The sequence below is a fragment of the Melanostigma gelatinosum genome, assembly GCF_949748355.1.
Source record: "Melanostigma gelatinosum genome assembly, chromosome: 16".
NCBI lineage: Eukaryota > Metazoa > Chordata > Actinopteri > Perciformes > Zoarcidae > Melanostigma > Melanostigma gelatinosum.
The window spans coordinates 12,663,671-12,684,746 of NC_136649.1; the positions used below are offsets into that span (position 1 = coordinate 12,663,671).

Here is a 21,076-nt window from a genome sequence, read left to right on the forward strand (position 1 = left end):
CCTGTAGGTGGCAGCAGGACACTGCGAGACAGGATTATCTCTGAAGACATTTTCATCCACGATGCGTGATGCATGATGAGTGCCTTACCTGCCTCTGACGTGAGCCTGCCTGTCAGGGTCTGTGGAGCTTCACTGCAGTCTGCAAAACCTATGTCGGATATATCACTCAGTGCAGCGGAAGGAAGATTAATTCCTAACAGCCAAATACGGAGCAAATAAAGCAAATATGTATGGGAATAAAATAGACATCTAAACTTGTGAATTCAATTTTCCTCCCACCTTTCCAGTACTCGCCATGAATCAGCCATGATGAGTTTTGACTGCATTGGGTTTATAAATAGGCAGTGACGGTTCTCTCCTAATCCACCCACTGATATTGCAGCGCTGCCGTAGTTATTTATAGCTCTGATCCTGTTGGAAGGCTTCTTACTTTAGTCTGTGTCACAGGTCTGTTTTTTTTTCTGCAGTCACTTCTCAGGCCGCCTGCACTAAGCAAGCAGCACTTGACTCAGCTCAGGCCGATATTAATTAAGGCCTTTGAACACAACAAAAAGGTATTTTTGCATTCACCGCATTTAGAGCATTGACAGCCCGGTGAGATTGGTGTTTTTATGAGGCACCACCACAGAACTCACTGTCCTGCTACATGATTGACAGTCTTTGACTTTGTCCCTGTGTAACCTCAGGATTATCCGCTCTCTTTATTGAAAAAGCCACCGGGCCAGATAAGATAAGTACACTGCCTTGTTGATCCGATTCGTCTGCATGTGATCTGGCCCAAACTCAGATATTGAGTTTTCCTCAAGACACCCATTTAGTTACTCTTTTAGGACCAAATCTAAAAACAAGAGACACACTAGTGAAGTGATGCTCTCACGTGTCTGTCATCCATCTTCAGAGCAAATTTAAAAGTTATATTCAAATGCGGATGATGATTTGGAGGTCAAAAAACTTTTTAAAAAAAAGCACCAGGAGCATAATTGCACCCTTAATTGGCCCGTGATTCATCACCATTGGACAGCTATTTTAGTTCACCCTCTGCCTTTTGTCTCCAATTCTATGGGATGTCAGCATCACCCCCCCCCCCCCCGCCCCCCACACACACACACACACACACAAGAGCATATAGAATATAGAAATAAACTCCCATCTTTCCACTCTATTCTCACACACGCAGTGACATCATTTCGTCAGCAGGAGAAAATAGCACGCTTTCCATTGACATCACTCTACATCCCGTTGCTAAGAGACAAGGGGAGTCAACAGTGGTTTCTATGGTGACTGCACTTCACCTTCAAAAGCTCCTGACCTTTTTGGTCGTCTACAGTAGACCAGAATGTGTGTGCGCAAACTGCAGCCCCAGTGTTGTGTAACATGAGCATTCAAGGTCCTGTTGACTCATTCACTGCAGTGTGGGGATTGTTATAGTACATTCTAGATTAAAGGGGCTGCCCAGACAATACACAAGACGCTCTGCAGCAACTAAAAAAACACATCAGGGTGATGAAAATGTTCTACACGAGTGGAACGATGAATAAATGAATGCACCGTCACGCTTCCTACGTCACACTATAACGTCTGCAATGTCAGCCAATGTTACCGTCAATCTAAAGACGTGAGCCATTACACCATTAATCAAAAGATACAAGCGTCACTAGTCGTACAATCGGTAGTAGACATTTCACAGGTTGGCAACGAAACTCGAAAGAACGACTGGAAACATGAGTTGATATAGTATATTTATTTCTATATATTTCTATATCTATATCTAGAGATATATTTCCCCCTGTAAGGGACTGACTCTTGTTTACCTGAGGACAGTGACTTTTGAAGAGGTCCAACATCAGCGAGTGATTGTAAAATGAGCAACAGAAGACGGTTACAGAGTAATACGTGGAGATTGTGGCTGGTTCAGGGCTTGATGAGACGGATATAGGACCATGTTTGGTAAACTACAACATGCTGATGGTAAAAAGTGTTAACACAGCTGGATCACAGTGACTGGACACAGCCTCTTTACACATGAACTACAAGAGCTTCCGATTCATATCAACAACAACAAAAAAGACGATTCAGTCAAAGACAAATGGGTGTCGCACAGTGTTACAGAAAGTGCTGTAGACATGTTTCCAGACTCCCATGGTATTGAGTGGCAAGGAGACTCAGTGGTTATAAGTGTGGCTGAAGCGCCGCTCCAATCTTCTTTCAATTTCTGTCCTTTATTGGCACAATTGGAGCGGCTTTCTCAGCTGTCACTTGCTAATCGAGTTTAGCAGGCGCATCACTGCCAGCCCTCTACAGAGGGACACGAGCAGAGGTGGGCATTACAGGGCTTTTTTGGATTAGGTCGAGTTCAGTGGCCAGTTTTCCACTCCAAGTCTGGTCCTCCATGCCACCCTGCACATGGAGGGGCAATGTTGTCCCAACAGGACATTCTTCCACCACAGCACAACCACCCACATCCTGCCTCTAAAAGGCAGCCCCCTCCAGTCCCAGAAAAGGGCACAAAGCTCATCTGCTTCTACAGACAGAAGGTCAGTCAGATCTCTGATCGTGATGAGTGGATGTTACCTCATGGCTGGACGAGGGTTTCCTAACAACACAGACTACATTCTGATTTCGTTTCCTTTTTAAAATCACATTGCTTTTCTCACCTTTTGGCTTATATGTGCAAAAGCTACTTGAGCGAACAAAGAGAATAACATTTATGTTTCGAGATCGTTACAGAAATAAAACATCGTCACACACGTTATCTATAATGACTAACGGGGAACACTTCATTCCCAAATTTGTATAAAAGGGTAATTAGACCCACAAAAGGTAAACTGATACACATATATACCTGTATATTCCTTTGTAATTCTCTGGGAATTAGATCAATCCTTTTCTTTCCTCGCTAGAGACTAGTAAATGAAACGGATTCATTTAACTAGTCCCGTCGGTCTAATCCAGCTCACTGCAGTGCTGATTTGAATATGGGTTAGAGTCAAGTCATCCTATGTACAGCTGCGCTGTACTATGGCTCTGCTCCATAATTTATGACACGGATATAAAACCAAGGGCAACATAGCGAACAATAAAACGAGTTTCAAAGACATGGCAACAGTATAAGGAATACTAACAGCATTGTTTCATGACGCATGTCCACACAAACAAGTACAATAAAACACCAACAACATAAACTAATAAAATGCACCGAGAGCAAGCTAAACAACAGCGTTCCTACGAGGAGAGACGTACAAAGGGCAAGTGACACAGTATGTGTGATGGACTCCTTGAATCCAACACATATAAATGTAAATAGCATTCCTCGTCGTACGCTCTCTCCACTGAAGCCATGCACACCGTGAGGAAGTTAACTCACGGCTCCCGTTTCTAAGGCGTGGAGCATCGGGTCCCTCGTCAGGATCCTCTTGCCCTCTGGACTGAACAGGCCGAGACAACAGTGTCCTTGCTGAGCGTAGGTGGAAACGTATCATTGTCCAGTCAACCGTGTGTCCTCCATCCTCACTGCATCTTCCCAGCCTGCACCTTACACTTCTCATCCACAGTGGCGGCCATCGTCTTCCAGTACCGATGGCAGGCCAACTCCAGCAGCTCCACCCCGCCGACCAGCTTCTGCTGGGCCGTATACACTCCCACCATGACCAGGAAGTAGAGCCTGACTGGAGCCCACAGCCACAGGCCGGTGAAGCACAGAGCAATGAAGCTGGTCCAGTAGAGCAGCGAGGCCGCTTTGATCAGAGACACTCGCAGCTCCGTCTTACAAGGTGGCACGAGCACAACGCCGTCCCTATCGAAGCCCCGGTGCTGGCCCGAGTAGAAGTCCCGCAGTCGGCTTTCTTTCTCGGCCCAGCGCTCGCGACACCAGGACTCCAGGTCGGAGGACGAGGCGGGCAGGGAAGCCACCGGGTAGCGGCGGACGTGGAAGTGGATCTCACGGGGGAAAAGTCCCAGGATGAGGTGGCGCTCTGTCTGAGGGATGTTCTTGGGGTAGGCCACTGTAATATCATGGACAGCATCCAGGTTGTCTCCTAGAAAAAAGGGATGCAGTTATAAATGATCGAAGGAACAACAAAACAAGTCATTGAACTACACTGCAAAAGTTTAAAACCTCCTTAACAGTCCCAGCTTACTGTAAACTACACTCCTCCCGACATGACACTGCAGGGAAACTTAATATTATCCCTTTCCCCACATCGGTTATTGGAACTGTTTCATGCACCCTTCAAAATCCCAGCCCTGAGCTCCATTACACATGCACCTCTAATTACCCCGGGGCTTAGAGCTTCATCTCCTCTCGGCCCTCAAGACTAGCGCGAGCTTTATACCGTCGTCACTGATCCGCAGTGCCCTTACGACGCACGTACAGAGATGAATGAAATATCAAGTGGACAGGACGACACCTGCCAGCGCCTGCTCCTGTAGAGCCCGGCTCACCTCACAGCTCTATCAAAAATAGAGCTGTGAGGGGCACCGTGGACTCGGACAAAAGGCAACGTGCACAGCGTGTCCGTCAGCGGTACAGAGACCGGGGAGGGGAGAATTAGCCTGGCGACATCACGCTGATTCACAACACCTGTTCAGCAGGTCGGGGGATGAGACGGCAGAACCAGAGGTGGCGTTGAAGAACTCTGGAGGACTGCCACAATTAGCTCATAGGGAAACATGAGATTCGCTCGGGTGTTGTAATGGCTGGCATGAGGATGAAGCACGGGCCTGTGAGACCGAAGAACAACAAGTGTGAGTCCTCCCAAACGAGCTGCGTCAAGTGGATTAACAGCGATCATCACGATAGCAGCTCACTTTCCCGTGGTTTTGCTGGTCATCATGACTGCGACCAAATACCGTAGTGCCAATCGACAAAACAAATGCTGCCGTTCGACCGCCAACTAACAACATCTGCATTACGAGCGGATGGTTTTTCGTATTTAATATAGACATTTCATGGTTTCAGAAATGAACCCGAACCTTTTCGGAGTCGGTCCACGATGAAGGTGAATCCAGTGCTGCGGGGATGCAGCACGTACTGGAATTTCGGCAGGTTGTTTTGGGCAGCGAACACGTCACTCTTTGCTCGCGTATTCTCTGCAAGAGATGTACACAATAAACCTCTGGCAACGGAAATCACTGGATTACGTTGTGAATCAAAAAGACACCCTTATAGCTGTTTATTTATTTAAAAGCACAACTGAAAATGTAATTTCCATTTTCTAATAACTAAAATGATTACATGCAATGTGTCTATTTGGATTCATTTACACTTTGTACCTAACAGCTGTTGACATACAGAGTGGCCTTACAATCTAATTTGTATTGTCAAATGATCACTGAATATGTCGTAAAATATGAAATAAATATGATACGTGTGTAAGGTATCATTATCACAAAAAGCCAAACTTGGTTGACAAGAAATACAACAGCAAAAATCAAAGTATGCCGTCATAAAAATAGCAGTTAAACGAATAATAATGTTCCACGTTCACAAAATACATCGATCAGTGACAAACGCTTACACATTTGTAAAAACCACCCGGGGGATATAAACACAGGAAAGATGATTATTTATTAACATTCCTCAGGAACATGGAAACTATATCATGACTCATTATGTCATGTAACGAGTAGCTCCTTCCGGCCGGCTCGTGGGACAAACAGGACTCTGGACAGATTTATGGTGATCAGGGCTCTGCCCGAAGCCTTGACTCGTCGTTCTTATACAATCTCTCATTCAATTCACACAAGCTGGACACGCTTCAACAACGGGGTCATGGAAATGTTTCGAGCGGCTTACAGGAAGTGCACTCCGAAACCGATCCTGTAGATGGAGGTCTGTGTGTCCACTTGTTTGCGTCAGATTAAGCCTCGAGGTTTAAGAGGCTTAAATGCACACGTCTGTGTGCGGGCAGGAATGAACGCAACACCAAAGGTGAAGTGCTCTTTAAAACCCTAAATCTGCTGGCCAATTATGATGCAACTTCACTGGACCCCCTCATGACATCATGGCATGTAAAGGGAAGTTAAGCTTCCCTCAGTGAAGCTACTCGGGGACTTTGATTGGCTTAGTGGTGGTCTGAAAGGGCTTTAGACACCGGTGTCGCTGGTGCTTGCGTCGAGAGATCAGAGCATTCTTGCAGAAAGCACTGTATGGGGTATGGGGTGTGTGTGGTGTGTGTGTCGAGGAATTTCGCTCTGCCTTATGACTTGGAAACTGTGTCTGCGTAACTGTGTCAGTGCAGCGGTATTAGACAGGTGTAGGGCCAAACTGAGCTCTGGAAACTGGTCGGTGGGTAACGTATTCGGGGAAAGAACAACTGAAAATGTGGGCAAACTGTCCCCTGAATGGATGGCGTGTTGCATTGTCTATTACATTACCGGTGAGGTCTGTGCCCTCCGGGAACATTAGCAGCTGCAGGGGCTCTCTAATGTCGCAGAAGTAGTCCAGCATGTTCTCCAGGTGCTTCTTGTCGTCCTCCCAACGGCGCTGAATAAAGATGAAGCAAGCCACCTGCATAGCCCAGCCTGGAAAACACAGACAAATTGTGTAATTGATTACTCCTCAAGCTCAACTGATTCGGGAGAACGTTTTCAAAAGCAGGCAGAGTCAGGGTTATATTTCCCAGAATAATTTCCCCACCCAAAATTCGCAATGTACTGCTCTCAAACCAGTGTCTTTTCACAGGACCCACTGTATACCCACCAAAGCCAGGCACAGCTTTCAGGGCGGCCTTGAGGCAGATCTTCTCCATACGAAGGTAGCTGTACCTGAGCAGACAACACCAGAGAAACATCCAGTCCAGTCGGGTGCGGTGGTTCATGATGATCACACTGCGCTCACCCGGAACAAAGCCGTCACCCGTAATCACCACCTTCACCCCAAACACCAGCTCCAGCAACGACTGCAGGGGGGAGAGACGCCGGGACGACGAAGAAGAACAAGAGAGGGAAGAATGGAAAGGGCAGGGAGAGGGAGGAAAATGGAGAGGTGGATGATCGAGGGGAGACACAAATGGTCATTGAAAAAGGATGTAGAGGGAGAGAGGAGGGACTGGGAAGAGTAAAGGCGGTAAGATAGATTTAAGAGACAAAGGTGAGGAAACAAATACATGAACAATGCCTTCAATTCATGGGGTCACAATTATGCAACTTTTGCATAATTGTTCTCAAGGGACAATCTAAATAAATGACGTGTACTTATGATAAAAATGAAAATCTGGTTACATAAGGTGGCAAAAACAACAACTGCGATGAAGCAGACGACCATGAGTGTGTGTCAAACACGGGCGCTGTAGGACCATCTGGCCGGCACATTAGTGGGCTAAGTAAAGAATAAGTTGGCGTACACACCACAGGCAGGGTGAGCCAGGTAGCGACGATGCGATCAGTGATCCAGCGGTACCAAGCCGGGGACAGCAGCATGAGAGGCAGAACTGGACCCAGCATGAAGACGCTTCCGAAGAAACTGCCCAAAAACAGGGTCACCACAAAGTACAGGCCTCGCACCGACACAGCCATCTGTGGGGGGGAGGAAGGAGACGAGATTAACCTGGATAGAAGCTCACGAGAGTAATCAGTTTGAGCTGACTATGTAAAAAAAAATGATGACATTCATGGAATTCATTCCTGACTTGGATTTCCACTGTGGAAAGTAGCTGAAGGGGAGCAGCTCTGTAACATGACACACATTGGACCATCAATAGTCTCAATAGCAAAGAATGCTGTTCTGTTGTTCCTCTGGTATCATTCCACACAAACAGTGGAACGTCCAGGCCACACATACCGAGGGTGGAATGTAAATAGGGGAACCGCTCTGACTGAGGGTGACAAGCACTGGCTGCATGGTCAGTAAATCAAGTGTGGCTGTGGCTTCCAAATTATGTTGTTACGTCTGCTCAGTGGCATTTAAACTTTGAGGAACATTTTCTCACGTTCCTAAAATTAAAATATATCCCAGCTATATCCATGTATAATCTTTTTAATAACTTTTAGGTGTAACTGGACTATTTTGCTGCACCGTGGTGGCTATCCCTTCAATGTCTGTGGGTTACTCCGCCATTGTAGGCAATAATGCAGATTAAAAAAAAAGCAGGACAGTATTCAATATTTTTCCAGAAATAAGTTGCTGAATACATTGAATGCACCCGACTCTATGACGGTTATCTCTGAGCGCCATCTATCCTGATGTTATGAGTGGAATTAATGACAAAAGAAAAGTCATAATTGAAATGTAAAAGCTTAAACTTTGCTGTGCTTTGATTTCATCTCTTGGTTTGATAATTATCCTCATGATTCACACAGGTGTAGGCAATACCAGGCCATTTTAAGACAGCTAATGTAGCAACTGGTTTGAAATGAAAACAAACAAACAGCTTAGACACCGATGCTCTAGATTGAACGCAAATTGAAACCAGTTAAGTAGAATGAACTAAGAATAGTTCAGCGTGATCTCAACAGAAGCTGCAACATGGCAGAAGCACCACCGGGTCATTAGATGCCAGAGAAGTGAACTGAGCCTGTAATGAGCCTTCTGAAATCCAAAACCAGGCAACAAGATCTTCAGTTGTCCATGACATACCAGATAAGTTTAAAGGGGCTCATCTGGACATGTCAGTGGGAGTCCCTCGTCATTTCAATGACACCAGTGGTGACCACTTCAGTTTCCATTGGTAATGGAACGTGTCCTACGCATGGTACACACACACCGGTGTTTCCACTTGTTTAGCCTAATTAGACCTCTCCTCAGGACTGTGTGCTTGGCTAAAGTGTCCCTCTTTCTCCTGCTCATTTTGTTGCACCTGTTTAGTTGTACCTCATTCGTGCATAGACTCTGGTGAGCTGATGAAATTCCACCCGTGAACTCCAGTTACTTTGTTGGTGTGCACCTTTAAAAAAAAAAAAAAGTCCAAATAGCCTCGACACAAAGTCGACTTAAGTGCCCAGAAATACTGTTTCCATGCAGTCAAATCAAAATGTTAAAAACTGGGGCTAGTGGATGAATAACAGTCGAAGGAACCAAGTCAAATTGCCCTCGAGGAAGTCAATTAATGCCAAATGATTTGATGTGCTGCACTTGCTACATGCCGAGACACCTGTAATGAAGGGCTGAGTAAATAAACTGAAAAAACAAAAAAAAGTGTCTATTTATGTAAGTTGGATCTAGTTTGTGTAACTAGATCCATGTCAGCAGAATATTGCTGACAATGGCATGCAAGTTCAGACAAACAACCGAACCACACAATGACATGAACTCAAAGTAAACTAGCACTAAAGCAAGTAAATTAGAACGTTCTCGGAGATAAAAAGGTTAAAAGTGGAAATATAGCGAGTTAATTTGATTGAGCCCTGGCCTTGCTGACGCAGGGCGTCTGAGCTGGTGCAACAGGGAGCCATTTTCATTCAACAGGTGTTTTCTTCCCTTACATATGACCTGCGGTTCACACTTTCGACTTCAATTATTGTTATGAGCCGTTAGTTTGAACTACCTGCCCCCAACACTCCCATCACCTTGCCCTCGTCCACACCATGACTCAGCAAGTCTCACAGCAGCAACCAAAGTGGCTGAAGGTGCATTCAAAAAGATGGAAGTGTGTTTGCGCGCATGATTATCATGGCAATAAGGGTTTATGGGTTACTGGTTTTAACAACGGAAAAATTGTGAGGCACGAGAGAGGTGAGAAGACACGCTCGCTCAGCACAATTAGGCCGTGTCCACACACACACACACACACACACACACACACACACACACACACACACACACACACACACACAAAAAGCACACCCTTGGGTGGCTCCTGGAACAAGCTGACAAGCCTATTCATACATACAGCAAAAAAGGCACAACACACCTGCAGCCAGTGATGTGAAAAGTGAATGGAACTATGAACATTTAGGTGTTAAATAAACATGTTTTTCCTCCACTCGGCGTGGACACCTGGGACATAACACCATGTATTTTAAGGCATCCACGGAAACACTTTTTGTTTCCATACTCCAAACAAGCACCACTTGTGGTTTGATTTAGTCCCATCCATTTGGGCTGGTTTAACATTTGTTTAAATCAAGATGGCAATGATCCTGAAAGCATTTGCCCAAACACACCACCACCACCACAGGTAACGCAAAGCATACTCCTCATCGTCCAAGTCTGACTTCTCAGACAATCATTTTGCATTCCTTACTTTAAGCAAAGACCAGACATCCCAACAGAGAAGAGCAGAGTGAAGAGGTCAAGCATGTCTGGGCTAAACAATGAGCGTGAGTGGGGTGTGTGTGTGTGTGTGTTAACTAAAAGACATAGAACAAAAGAGTGAGGGTAAGAATGGAAAATATAATGCTGCAAAATGAATTGCAAATACTAAGTGCAGGTCTACTTGGAGAGAAACATAACCTCCTCCAGACTGGCCAACTCTCCAACTTGCTGTGATATCCACAGTGTCCCTATTACTCATGAGAAATGTAAATGATTTATTCACGTAGTATGTAACGTATGTGTGTATGTATGTATATAATACAATTTCTCAATATCTACGAAATTTCCAAAAATCCTTCCATACATTTTTGATATCCTTTGACAAGCAGACAGCCTGAATGGCAGAACAACAAATAATGTAAATTACTGGGCAATATCTTACTAGAATTGGACTGGTTTTCTGGAGTACCTTTTCTATAGAAACTCACTGTGTCCAACCACTTTCAAGGAGCCCTCACAGGCAGGTTTTGTGTGGCTGATATGTGTTGTGTATGCATACTATTTGCACACAGGTGGGGAAACACATGCAATAGATCCACTGCCACCAACAACCATGACAATAACGACTTAAACCAGAAAGACAACGTTAAAATAAGTGCTTCAATTACACAAGCAGGCCCGACACTAGATGTGTCGTGTTTCTGTCTGTAAATAATAATCCCTTCGGTTAGCACGTTGCTTCGTAAATAATTACTTAACCCCAGCGTTACGTGCAAATAAGTGACAACCCTATAACTTAACACAAACAATGGTGAGGATTCTGTGGACTCGTACTAGATGGCTGATGGAATAGTTTCCGTTTTGACAGTGGGTAAAACAGCATGAATGCTAATTCACCTAATCTAACATGAAACATAGGCTAGCTCATGTTAGCATGAGCAGGTTAACTATGGCTAACAGGGCTGACTACTGTCGAATAGATATTACACACCGCGGGGTGACAAAATACCCACCTTTCTTGTTTCCCTCCAGAATCAAAGTAAATTTCAGTTAGGTGAGCTAGCTATGTTAGCTCCAATAAGTCCAAGCACTTTGTTGCGACATAGTAACTTAGCAAGCCAGCTAGCAGCCTGCTAACGTTAGCTAACAAGCGAGCACCGCTTATAAGCGTTACTGATCCTCAAAGCTGACGCCTGTTGGAACCGTTTCCCAACCGATTCGTTTTTCGCAAGTTATTAGCACACGGGAAAACTCGCTTTCTTTAATTGCCTTTACTTAGTATGACTGCAGCAAAAGTGTAACCGCTTTACCGTCTTGCTAACACGACCTTTCAACTTGTTACCTCTCACCTGTCCTTACACCCAGACACCAACAGGGGGTGCTGTTTGTGCACGCTACATTTGTCGAGGAGATGACAGTAAACTGCAGCATGTGGAGCAAACTTGGCTAAGGTGAATGCTATGAATATTTCACATGTTGATAGTGACGATGGTTGTTGGTATTAGTTATATTTTAAGCTGCAGTCAAACTACCTGCACTCAAGGTCTTTGTAGGAGGTGCAAAGGAAGAGAGGTAGGCCCAGTAGTGGTGGAAGTAGGCCTATTCATATCTCTAACAATGTAAAATTGTAATACCACAATGTAAACATACTCGATCATAAATAAAAGTCATGCACTTCAACCGTGTCAAAGTTAAAGTATTGATAAAGTGTTGTATTGTGGAAAAGGGCCCTGTGAGTGTTATTATTATTATTATTGTCATGTTATTTCCTTATAATAACATCAGTTGTATTAATGCCTAGCAGGATTTTTAATGTTATAGCTGGCGGAGGTGGAGCTACAAGTTCCTCAAAACTCGACCTAGACATCGAGATTAAGTTGGCAATGCCCCAAAAATTAATTAATACAGTTAATCAGCATCGTCATTTGAATTAGCGTTAACATTCAAAATCAGGTGAGTATTTAAAAAAAAAAAAATGATCGGAATACCTTATCAAAATATCATTCTTTTAATTATAAAACAAATTGAATTTCCCCTTGCAGGATTAATAAAGAAGCTTCTTCTTCTTCTTCTTCTTCTTCTTCTTCTTCTTCTTCTTGACAGTAACTTACTTGACAGTAACTTCTTCTTCTTCTTCTTCTTCTTCTTCTTCTTCTTCTTCTATTAATACATCTTAACAATGAACATGAATAGTTTACAACACACTGAGAAGTTAATCTTTCATGCTCTTTGGTTGGAGTGTTTAAGAGTAAATACCCAGAAGTCTTCACATTGTTTCAACAGACTCTACCTGATAGCCTACTTAATTTCTGGAAATGTAACGTCTGCATAGACGTACGTATCTTTAAATCATGCTTCACTCAAATGAAAGGAAAGGTATGCCCACTTTTGTAATCATTTTTGTTCTCAATAATCCTCTTCTCCGAGCTCAAGAGGTTTCGCTCACATTGCCGGTGTTCTTCGAGATCCCCATGTTTATAATATGTCAGATCTCATTCAAATCTCAAGCGTGGTATTGATGATTACTTCTCGACTGAGTCCCCCCCCCCAACAATGCCTTTTAAAGTAGTATAAATCCTAGCATGTATCATTTGTTTCTTTTACCCGCAGTTATGAGGTGTTCTACTGTTACAAATGACCTCAGCAGTCAGAGATGTGTGTGTGCGTAGATTGGTCAATGTTTCTGAGCGTATCCGAGCATGCACATTTTCTCTTGTGTGTGTGGGTGTGTGTGTGTGTGTGTGTGTGTGTGTGAGGTTGAGTCAGACTGACAGACAAGGTAAAAGAGAGAGTACACTTAGTCAAACTCAAGACTTTTCCATGACCTGCTCCCTATGGCATGCACTCTATCTGAGAGACTGAGTGAACTGTATAGCTTTGTCAGTATAAACTTCTCAAGGGTCAACGCATCACTTCAAAAGGGGAACGGAAAAACTTGGCTTTGAAACAAGCTCTCATTTTTTTCGGTTTAGTGCCAACTCACCTTCAAAAGAAAAGCACGTTCACATGATTAATGACGCTTGTCCGAGACAATTTAGCAAAAGCAATTTGATCAGGTACTCCTAATCATATTCCCTTTGAGAATTCCTCATATCTAAGCCCTCTGGTAAGAATCACAGACGTTTTAATCCATTAACAACATAAAACATGTACACTTAAGCTGTGTTTGCTGATAAAAGCGACATGGGAGGTAAGACATGCAGCAGATAACCAGCAACATTAATTCATGTTGGACGTGTCATTCCAGTCCACATGAATCCATGTGAGGGAAACAGAGTGACTTTTTTCAGGCATTGTACACTATGTTGATAGCACTTTAACAAGGCTTTATTGGAGAACAAACTCTTCTCGCTTGGTTTTTTTTAAACATTCTTGCCTTTAGTGACCTCTTGTACTTTGGTGGTAGTTCAAAGAGGGGACAAGGATGATTTAGCTTGAGTCTTCTTCTCTTTCACTTTACTTCCTCCTGACATTTAAAACATGTCCCGGCCTCACACCTGTAACACGACACTGTAATTCCAGTTTTGCATCTTAATTTCTCTGTGCTATCTCCGTCTTGATCCTACTTCCTCTTTCTTTTCTCCATTTTTCCATCGTGGTCTCTAGGCAAAAAGGATTAAAGTGGCAGGGTCATAAGATGTCTATTATATCAACAACAGCCTATAGAAGAGCAGCGGCCTGTGGCTTAGCATGTTAACACACAACTACAGTATAGTGTGGACGCCAGCAGACTTGTATTGATCAAAGCTTTAAAGGCTTGAGGATGAGCTGGAGATGCACCTTACATCACCCTGTTAAATAGAGAATAGGTCCCTGGGTGCTGAGACTTGTCTGTCCAAATATGTGCTGTTTTCAAAGGCTGGTCTGCTGACGTGCAGCAGTTTGGCAGAGTCTGGAGTATGCTTGACTCTGATTAATTTGGATGTTGTGGAGGCTTCGTTTTGAATAGCAATCACTACCTTGCGGTCCTCTGTTCTTGATTGGTGTATCGCATGGCCAGTGTTGGGAAGAAGGTCACTAGTTGCCCTGTTCAAATGTATGTAATGTAGCTATTTTAATTACTTTGGGATAAGCAATTAACTTATTACATTTGATTACTTTCATAATAAATGTTTTAAACTGGACAATGAAGCTAAAAAGTCCATCAACTTAAACCAGATTCTGGAAAAGGACAGATTGCAACAAAGTGACTTCTAGAGGTCTCGTGCATTTCTCTTTTTCCATTTCATTCCATCCACACTGTTTGTATGGAAAGTACACTTGTTCAATTTTATGAGGGTATAGTGACACTAAGCAAGTTCCTAAGTGTCATTTTTGCTGTGGTTGCATTTAGCCTTATCTCATCTCAAGTGTTATCTAAATCGGCCATCAAGAGAGACGACCGGACTCTAACCTGTGATTTATCCATTTCATGCAGTTCTTTTACCTCCTCGGCATCCTTAATTTTCCTTCCCTGACCCCGTCACCTTTTATCCTCCCTCCTTGTTGTGTGCCTCTCAGCGTATCTTATTCTAGCTCTTCCCTTGTTGACAGTGCCAGACATGTGTCTACGTCTCCAGACAGGTTATAAATAACTAGCTAGAGTTTTTGCCTCATGTCCTGAGAGCTCTACTTTCTTCTCACACTTGAGGAACCATGGGAAAATAATCTTTCCCTTACGCACATACTCATCATAATAACAGACACGGTTATACATGAAACCTCCACGCACACGTCTTTGCAAGCTTTGCACAAACACATCAACCTTGGTGGCTTATACAATAAGGTTGCAGCACTGAAATAGCAAGGTTATAAGAACAGGGGCTCTGTTTATAATGAAATGTTAACTTACATAACCGGCACTGTGGGAATGCAGAGTACATTTCTACTGTCATGTAAGTATGGGAAACTTGCTGAAACAACAGAATGGGATAAAAGTCTGGGAGAGCGAAAAATAGAAAGAACAAGAAAACAACGACATTGGAGAAGTGAAGAGAGGGAGTGAACGTAGAGTTCACTGGATAAGCATTATTTCTCTCCTCATGACATACCAGATTGAAGACGAATGGGTCATGTTATGGGTACACGGTGTGAGTTTGTGAGGGGCTGACTGTGAAACAGCGTTAATGTGGACTGTAGTTGGGAGTCAGGGAGAACTCAGGGGTTGGCAGGTCAGACTCTGCTGACACACTGGGATCAGCGATGGGATTGTTTCCATTGGAAAGAATTCCAAGAATGAGCTAGAAGAGCTATCAGTGACTTCACTCAGAGGGCTCTCACAACAGTTTTAATACATAGCTAGGCACACACGCTCTCACACACACTTTTAAAGATACTGTGTCTCACGCTGACTGTGGTGTGCCAGGCACACTCCATTCCCCTATGTCACTGAGTACTCAGTGACCCTCACTCATCCCACTGTTTGCAAAATGAATGCTGTCACCTCTGACCACCAGCAGAGTGGTTGATAGGATAAAAGAAATCTTTCACACAAGAGATAAAATGATTAAAATCTGCACTCAGAAAATCACAAAAACATGAGGGCATGGTCACACAAAATGAGATTAAACCCCTGAAAAGTTTATTTAAAATCGTAACATGTTTTGTATAACATAAAACGAAAGTTACGGACGTAACTACGGTTCTATGAATCCTGGATGACCGCCAGAGGCAGTGCTTAACACTGGATGTATCCCGTCTCGCGCATGCGCAGGTCGAATATTTATATCAACAAAGTCACGTGTGACCTCGGATGACCACCGTCATCTATAAGTTCCGGTGTCATCCTGAGCTCAGTCCTATGGAATCTTCTCGCGAGTTCACGGGATTCCGAGTGACCAAGAACTCTGGCGGTCATCCAGGATTCATAGAACCGTAGTTACGTCCGTAACTTTCGTTCTATTTCATCCTTACTGACCGCCAGAGGCAGTGCTTAACACTGGATGACTTATACCAAAAGAGTCACGAGGAAGCACAGTAACTACCCCTTATAGCTCCGGCAGAGAAAATTGGCCAAGAACCCTCCCCAGTGGGTGAGGGCCGGCAACGTTAACTCTGTAGTGTTTGGTGAATGTGCTCGGCGATGCCCATGAGGCCGCCGCACATGTATCCCCCACAGGCACACCACTCAGGCTTGCCCTCGGTGTGGAGACACTCTTGGTAGTGACCCTTCACCCCGGATGGCCGAGCGCAGCCGCTCGCCTTGTATGTATCGGCAATGGCCTCCACTATCCAGTGGGACAGGTGCCGTTTTTCCTTTTTCCCTTAAAAAGGAGCACAGCCCTTCTTAGGCTCACCATAACTGACTATGCAGGCGGTGGCTGCCATATAAGCTCTGAGGGCCCACACTGGGCACAGCAGCCTTGACCTCTCCTCTCCCGATGGGGGAGGGGGGGGGGGGGGGGGGTCAACTTTGCCAGCTGGATAGGCCGGTTTATATGTGACCGTATCCACCCCCTTGGGAGAAACACTGCCTTAGGCCAGAAAGTGACACCCAAGCCATCTGAGTTCCACCTCAGACATGATTCTTCCACTGATAGGGCATGCAGCTCGCCCCCACATTGAGCTGAATTGACAGCAAGGAGAAAACCGTCTTGCTGATAGCCATCTAGGCTCCGCCTGTGCCAGGGGTTCAAAAGGACAAGCATAAGCTGTCCAGTACCAAGGGTAGGTCCCATGCAGGGGAGACCGGCCCTTATCCAGGAGAGACTGTAGAAACTCAGTACAGCAGGCACGGGGCGCTGTACTGGGACCTTGTTCTGAGCCGCACACTAGTCGGAGAACAGCTTCCACCTGTTTCTTGTACTGCAGGCAGGTAGACCGCGCACTGGCATTCAGAATAGTCCGTCAGACTGGTTCTATGCAGCCACTCAGCATCCGGTCGGGCCCTCCCGTGACCCCTAATTGAAGGTGGCAGGGATTGGAATGCCAAATCCGACCCTCTAGTTGCGACAGGAGATCCCTCCTGTCGGGGAAGAACTCTGACAAGCTTACAGCAAAAGCAGAGGGAATGGTGGAAAGGCATAAAGAAGATCCTCTGGCCACGTGTGAGCCAGGGCATCTTGACCCAGAGGGCTGGTCCTCCGTCAGGGAGACCCAGTGGGGGCAGTGGGTCGACACGTCTGGCTGCAGCCGCCACTCTCCCGGTGGAGGCTTGTAACGGAACAGGAAAACCACAACCTCGTTCCATTCTCCTGGTGGGTACATTGCCCACAGGCTGGTCAGGCGAGGGGCCTCCCAAGTCAGAAGGCCACGGTGATCCCCGTAGCAACTTCTGCAGATCTGGTGCCCCATCGATAGTTCATGGGAAATCACAGCAGAGGTGCTGTCCACCGGACAAGCACATGCTTTCCCTTCAACATGGAAGGAAGTGCTCGAGCGCTAGCTCTAGAACCTGGACCTGCGGTCTTTCAGCAGACAACTGCCCCCAGGCTGTCCCGTTCCGTCACCCTGCACCCGCCTTGAGAGGCAGGTAACTGTTGTGACAATCTCCTGGTGGAATGGAACCGAGCCCCTGGGGCTCGGTTCCTGGGACACTGTTCGCCAGATATGCACTCCCTCCATGGGGATAGTGAATAGATGAATAGACACTGTTTCGATAATATTATTGCCCTGTATCTGTGCCACTTGGCATCCAAGTGAAGGCTGTTCAGCCATCCGCACTGGGGCGACAGACAGGCCCTCATAGGGCCACCCTAATGAAGGTTATGCTCTGAGAAGGGCTCAGGTAGCTCCTCTCCATGTTCACCTTGAGGCCTACCGGGCCACGTGAGAGAAGGCGAGCAGTGTCCTGTGGCGCCTGAAGCCGGGACGGCGCCTAGGTCAGCCAGTCGTCTAAGTACGGCAGTATGTTCACGCCCTGCGATTGCAGGGGGAAAGGACAGCAGTAACACACTGTGGACACCCATGGGGAGATGGGAGAGTCCGAATGGAAGCACCCAGGACTGAAAGTTGTGGTGACGCACCATGGGAACAGGCGTCGATAGACGTGCACCACTCTCCCTTGGAAATCCGCTGATGGGAGAAAGAACCCTGACAGCCGGCCTGGAGACATCTCCTGGCACCCCTGCCGGGGGGGACGGGGACGTAAGTAGGGTTGTATAGGTAGCGGTCCGGCCTCTCAGCAGGACGCCGAGGCCTGTTGCGCTACTAGGGTAAGCTGGAGGCTGAGAAACGGCCTTGTGGGCCAAAAATGGGACCCCTAGGTCTGGGGGTGCAGGCATGTCCCTGCAAAGACCAGAGAACTGCTGCCAGGTCTGGCTAGCTCTAACAGTCCGCTGAAGCGCCTGTACAGCAGCTGACTCGAACAGCTCACCAGGCTCCACTGGGACAGTATGGAGGGTCCTCCTACATGTCTCAGATAGGGGTGACTGCGCCAGCCAAACCTGGCGGCGAGTCTGAACCAGGGTGGACATCATCCATCCACGTTCCCTCGATATGAGCGCAAACGCCTGCAATGAAGCATCACTGAGCAGAAGCGTCGAAGTAGCCCGCTGCAGAGAATCTGCGAGGGAAAGCATGAGGTGGGAGAGGGAGTTGTCGATACGGTGCACAGCGCTGCTGTGTCCTAAGCCCTGGATAGCAGGTCATCTTTGACCCGACATTGGGTCGAGGGCACCTGGCATCGGGCCTCAGAGTCTCCTCAGGGGAAACTGATGGACGCCATAGTCGTCGAACTGGCTGGCATACGTGCAAGGCCAGATTTGCCACCTCCTGCATGGTCTGATGTAAGGCGGGAGAGAGCCCTGGTGTCTCCACCATGCACGCAACTCCCTCAGATATTCCTCGGCTAGGGAGGAACAGAAAAGGTGGTGAGGGCGGGAAGGTGCCTGAAGAAGGCACTCACAGGTGGATGCTCCAGCTGCTGTGTATGCCCGGCGTGCAAGCGCCATACCAATGACCAGGGTAGGTTGGTCTGGATTCAGCTGCCCTGACAGGGGGAGGTAGACCTCCCGCATCAGGTGTTCCACTTCGGCCAGCCTAGCAGACCTTACTGCTCAAGGCGTGATGCCGCAGGTCCTGCCTGGGTTCTCCCTGCTAGGGCAAGAGGTCAGGGCCGTCCTCCGGCTGAAGAGGAGCTATACAGGTCCTACAGCCGGGAGAGTTGAACATGGCCGCGATTCTGGTGGAACCCTTGTCCCACTAGTTTATGCGGAATTCCCAATCAGTCCGAGCGAGAGCGCTCTGCTGAAGGTTGAGAGAACAGGCAGGGGGCAGTCAGTGGCGAGTGATCCTTCGGACACTCTTCCCTTAGCCAGCCGCTGCGGATATTGGTGACCCACCAGTTAGCCTGAGCGAGAGCACTCTGCAACTGCGGAAACAGGTCAGGCAAAGTCCTTATAGTGAGAGGGGCGAGGACACTCTCTAAGCCCACTCTCTTCACTAAGATAGTTGCTGCAGATATTAGTGTCCCCCCAGTTAGCTTGAGCGAGAGCACTCTGTTACCGTAAAAACGGACAAAACAGACCACAGTCCGTACAGTGAGAGGGGAGCGAGGACACTCTTCACTAAGATAGTTGCTGCCGATATTGGTGTCCCACCAGTTAGCTTGAGCGAGAGCACTCTGCCACTGTGGAAACAGGTCAGGCAAAGTCCTTATAGTGAGAGGGGCGAGGACACTCTTCACTAAACTAGTTGCTGCCGATATTGGTGTCCCACCAGTTAGCTTGAGCGAGAGCACTCTGCTACTGTGAAAAACGGACAAAAAGAACACAGTCCTTACAGTGAGAGGGGAGCGAGGACACTCTTCACTAAGACAGCTGCTGCAGATATTGGTGTCCCACCAGTTAGCTTGAGCGAGCGAGAGCACTCTGCTACTGTGGAACAGGTCAGGAAAACAGTTCTCCTAGTGAGAGGGGAGCGAGGACACTCTCTTCACTCGGATAGTTGCTGCAGATATTGGTGCCCCACCAGTTAGCTTGAGCGAGAGCACTCTGCTACTGTGAAAACGGACAAAAAAACCCACAGTCCTTACAGTGCGAGGACACTCTCCACTTGGACAGGTGCTGTAACTCTTGGTGTGCTACCAGTTAGCCTGAGCGAGGGCACTCTGCTAACTGATATCCGCTACCGATATGTCCATAATGTTTACAACAATCAATGGACACACAGAGTATTAGCTTAGTCTAGTTAGCCGGAGCGAACTCGACAGCCGTAATGCGTCAAAACCATCAATGGGCACAACCTCAATGTTGATTTAGTATAACTAGCATTCACCGAGTTAGCCTGAGCGAGCACATTCCGCTAACTGTGATCGTTGTAATGCTACAAAGTTGATGGCCACAGCCCCAGTACCAGCTTTGTTTATCTAGTTTCCCACTGAGTTAACCTGAGCGAGGACGCTCTGTTAACTGTGACAGCTGTAAGGATACAAAGTTGATGGCTACAGCCCCAGTATCAGCTTTGTTTAGCTAGTTTTCCACTGAGTTAACCTGAGCGAGGACGCTCTGTTAACTGTGACAGCCGTAAGGATACAAAGTTGATGGACGCAGTCCCAGTATCAGCTTTTGTTTAGCTAGTTTCCCACTGAGTTAACCTGAGCGAGGACGCTCTGTTAACTGTGACAGCTGTAAGGATACAAAGTTGATGGCTACAGCCCCAGTATCAGCTTTGTTTAGCTAGTTTTCCACTGAGTTAACCTGAGCGAGGACGCTCTGTTAACTGTGACAGCCGTAAGGATACAAAGTTGATGGACGCAGTCCCAGTATCAGCTCTGTTTAGCTAGTTTCCCACTGAGTTAACCTGAGCGAGGACGCTCTGTTAACTGTGACAGCTCTGTTAACTGTGACAGCCGTAAGGATACAAAGTTGATGGACGCAGTCCCAGTATCAGCTTTTGTTTTAGCTAGTTTCCCACTGAGTTAACCTGAGCGAGGACGCTCTGTTAACTGTGACAGCTGTAAGGATA

The 21,076-nt window shown here is 46.4% G+C and overlaps 1 protein-coding gene across 1 annotated transcript; it reads right to left on the minus strand.

Moving 5' to 3' along the window:
- Positions 1–1,744: 1,744 nt before the first annotated feature.
- Positions 1,745–11,529, minus strand: lclat1 (lysocardiolipin acyltransferase 1). Its single transcript, XM_079285949.1, has 6 exons — positions 11,206–11,529; positions 7,348–7,515; positions 6,701–6,899; positions 6,376–6,522; positions 4,972–5,088; positions 1,745–4,034 (listed from the first exon to the last, which is right to left on the minus strand). Exons 2-6 carry the CDS (start codon positions 7,513–7,515, stop codon positions 3,508–3,510), a joined length of 1,158 nt encoding a protein of 385 aa, XP_079142075.1. The 5' UTR covers positions 11,206–11,529; the 3' UTR covers positions 1,745–3,507.
- Positions 11,530–21,076: the final 9,547 nt, after the last annotated feature.

Excerpts from the sequence above, each read along its gene's own strand:
- lclat1 (XM_079285949.1), bottom strand. The coding sequence starts at position 7,515 with ATGGCTGTGTCGGTGCGAGGCCTGTACTTTGTGGTGACCCTGTTTTTG. Across the intron at positions 6,523-6,700 it reads GAAAGCTGTGCCTGGCTTTG|GCTGGGCTATGCAGGTGGCT; the intron begins GTGGGTATACAG and ends TGTGTTTTCCAG. Across the intron at positions 4,035-4,971 it reads CGTGGACCGACTCCGAAAAG|GAGACAACCTGGATGCTGTC; the intron begins GTTCGGGTTCAT and ends CCTTTTTTCTAG.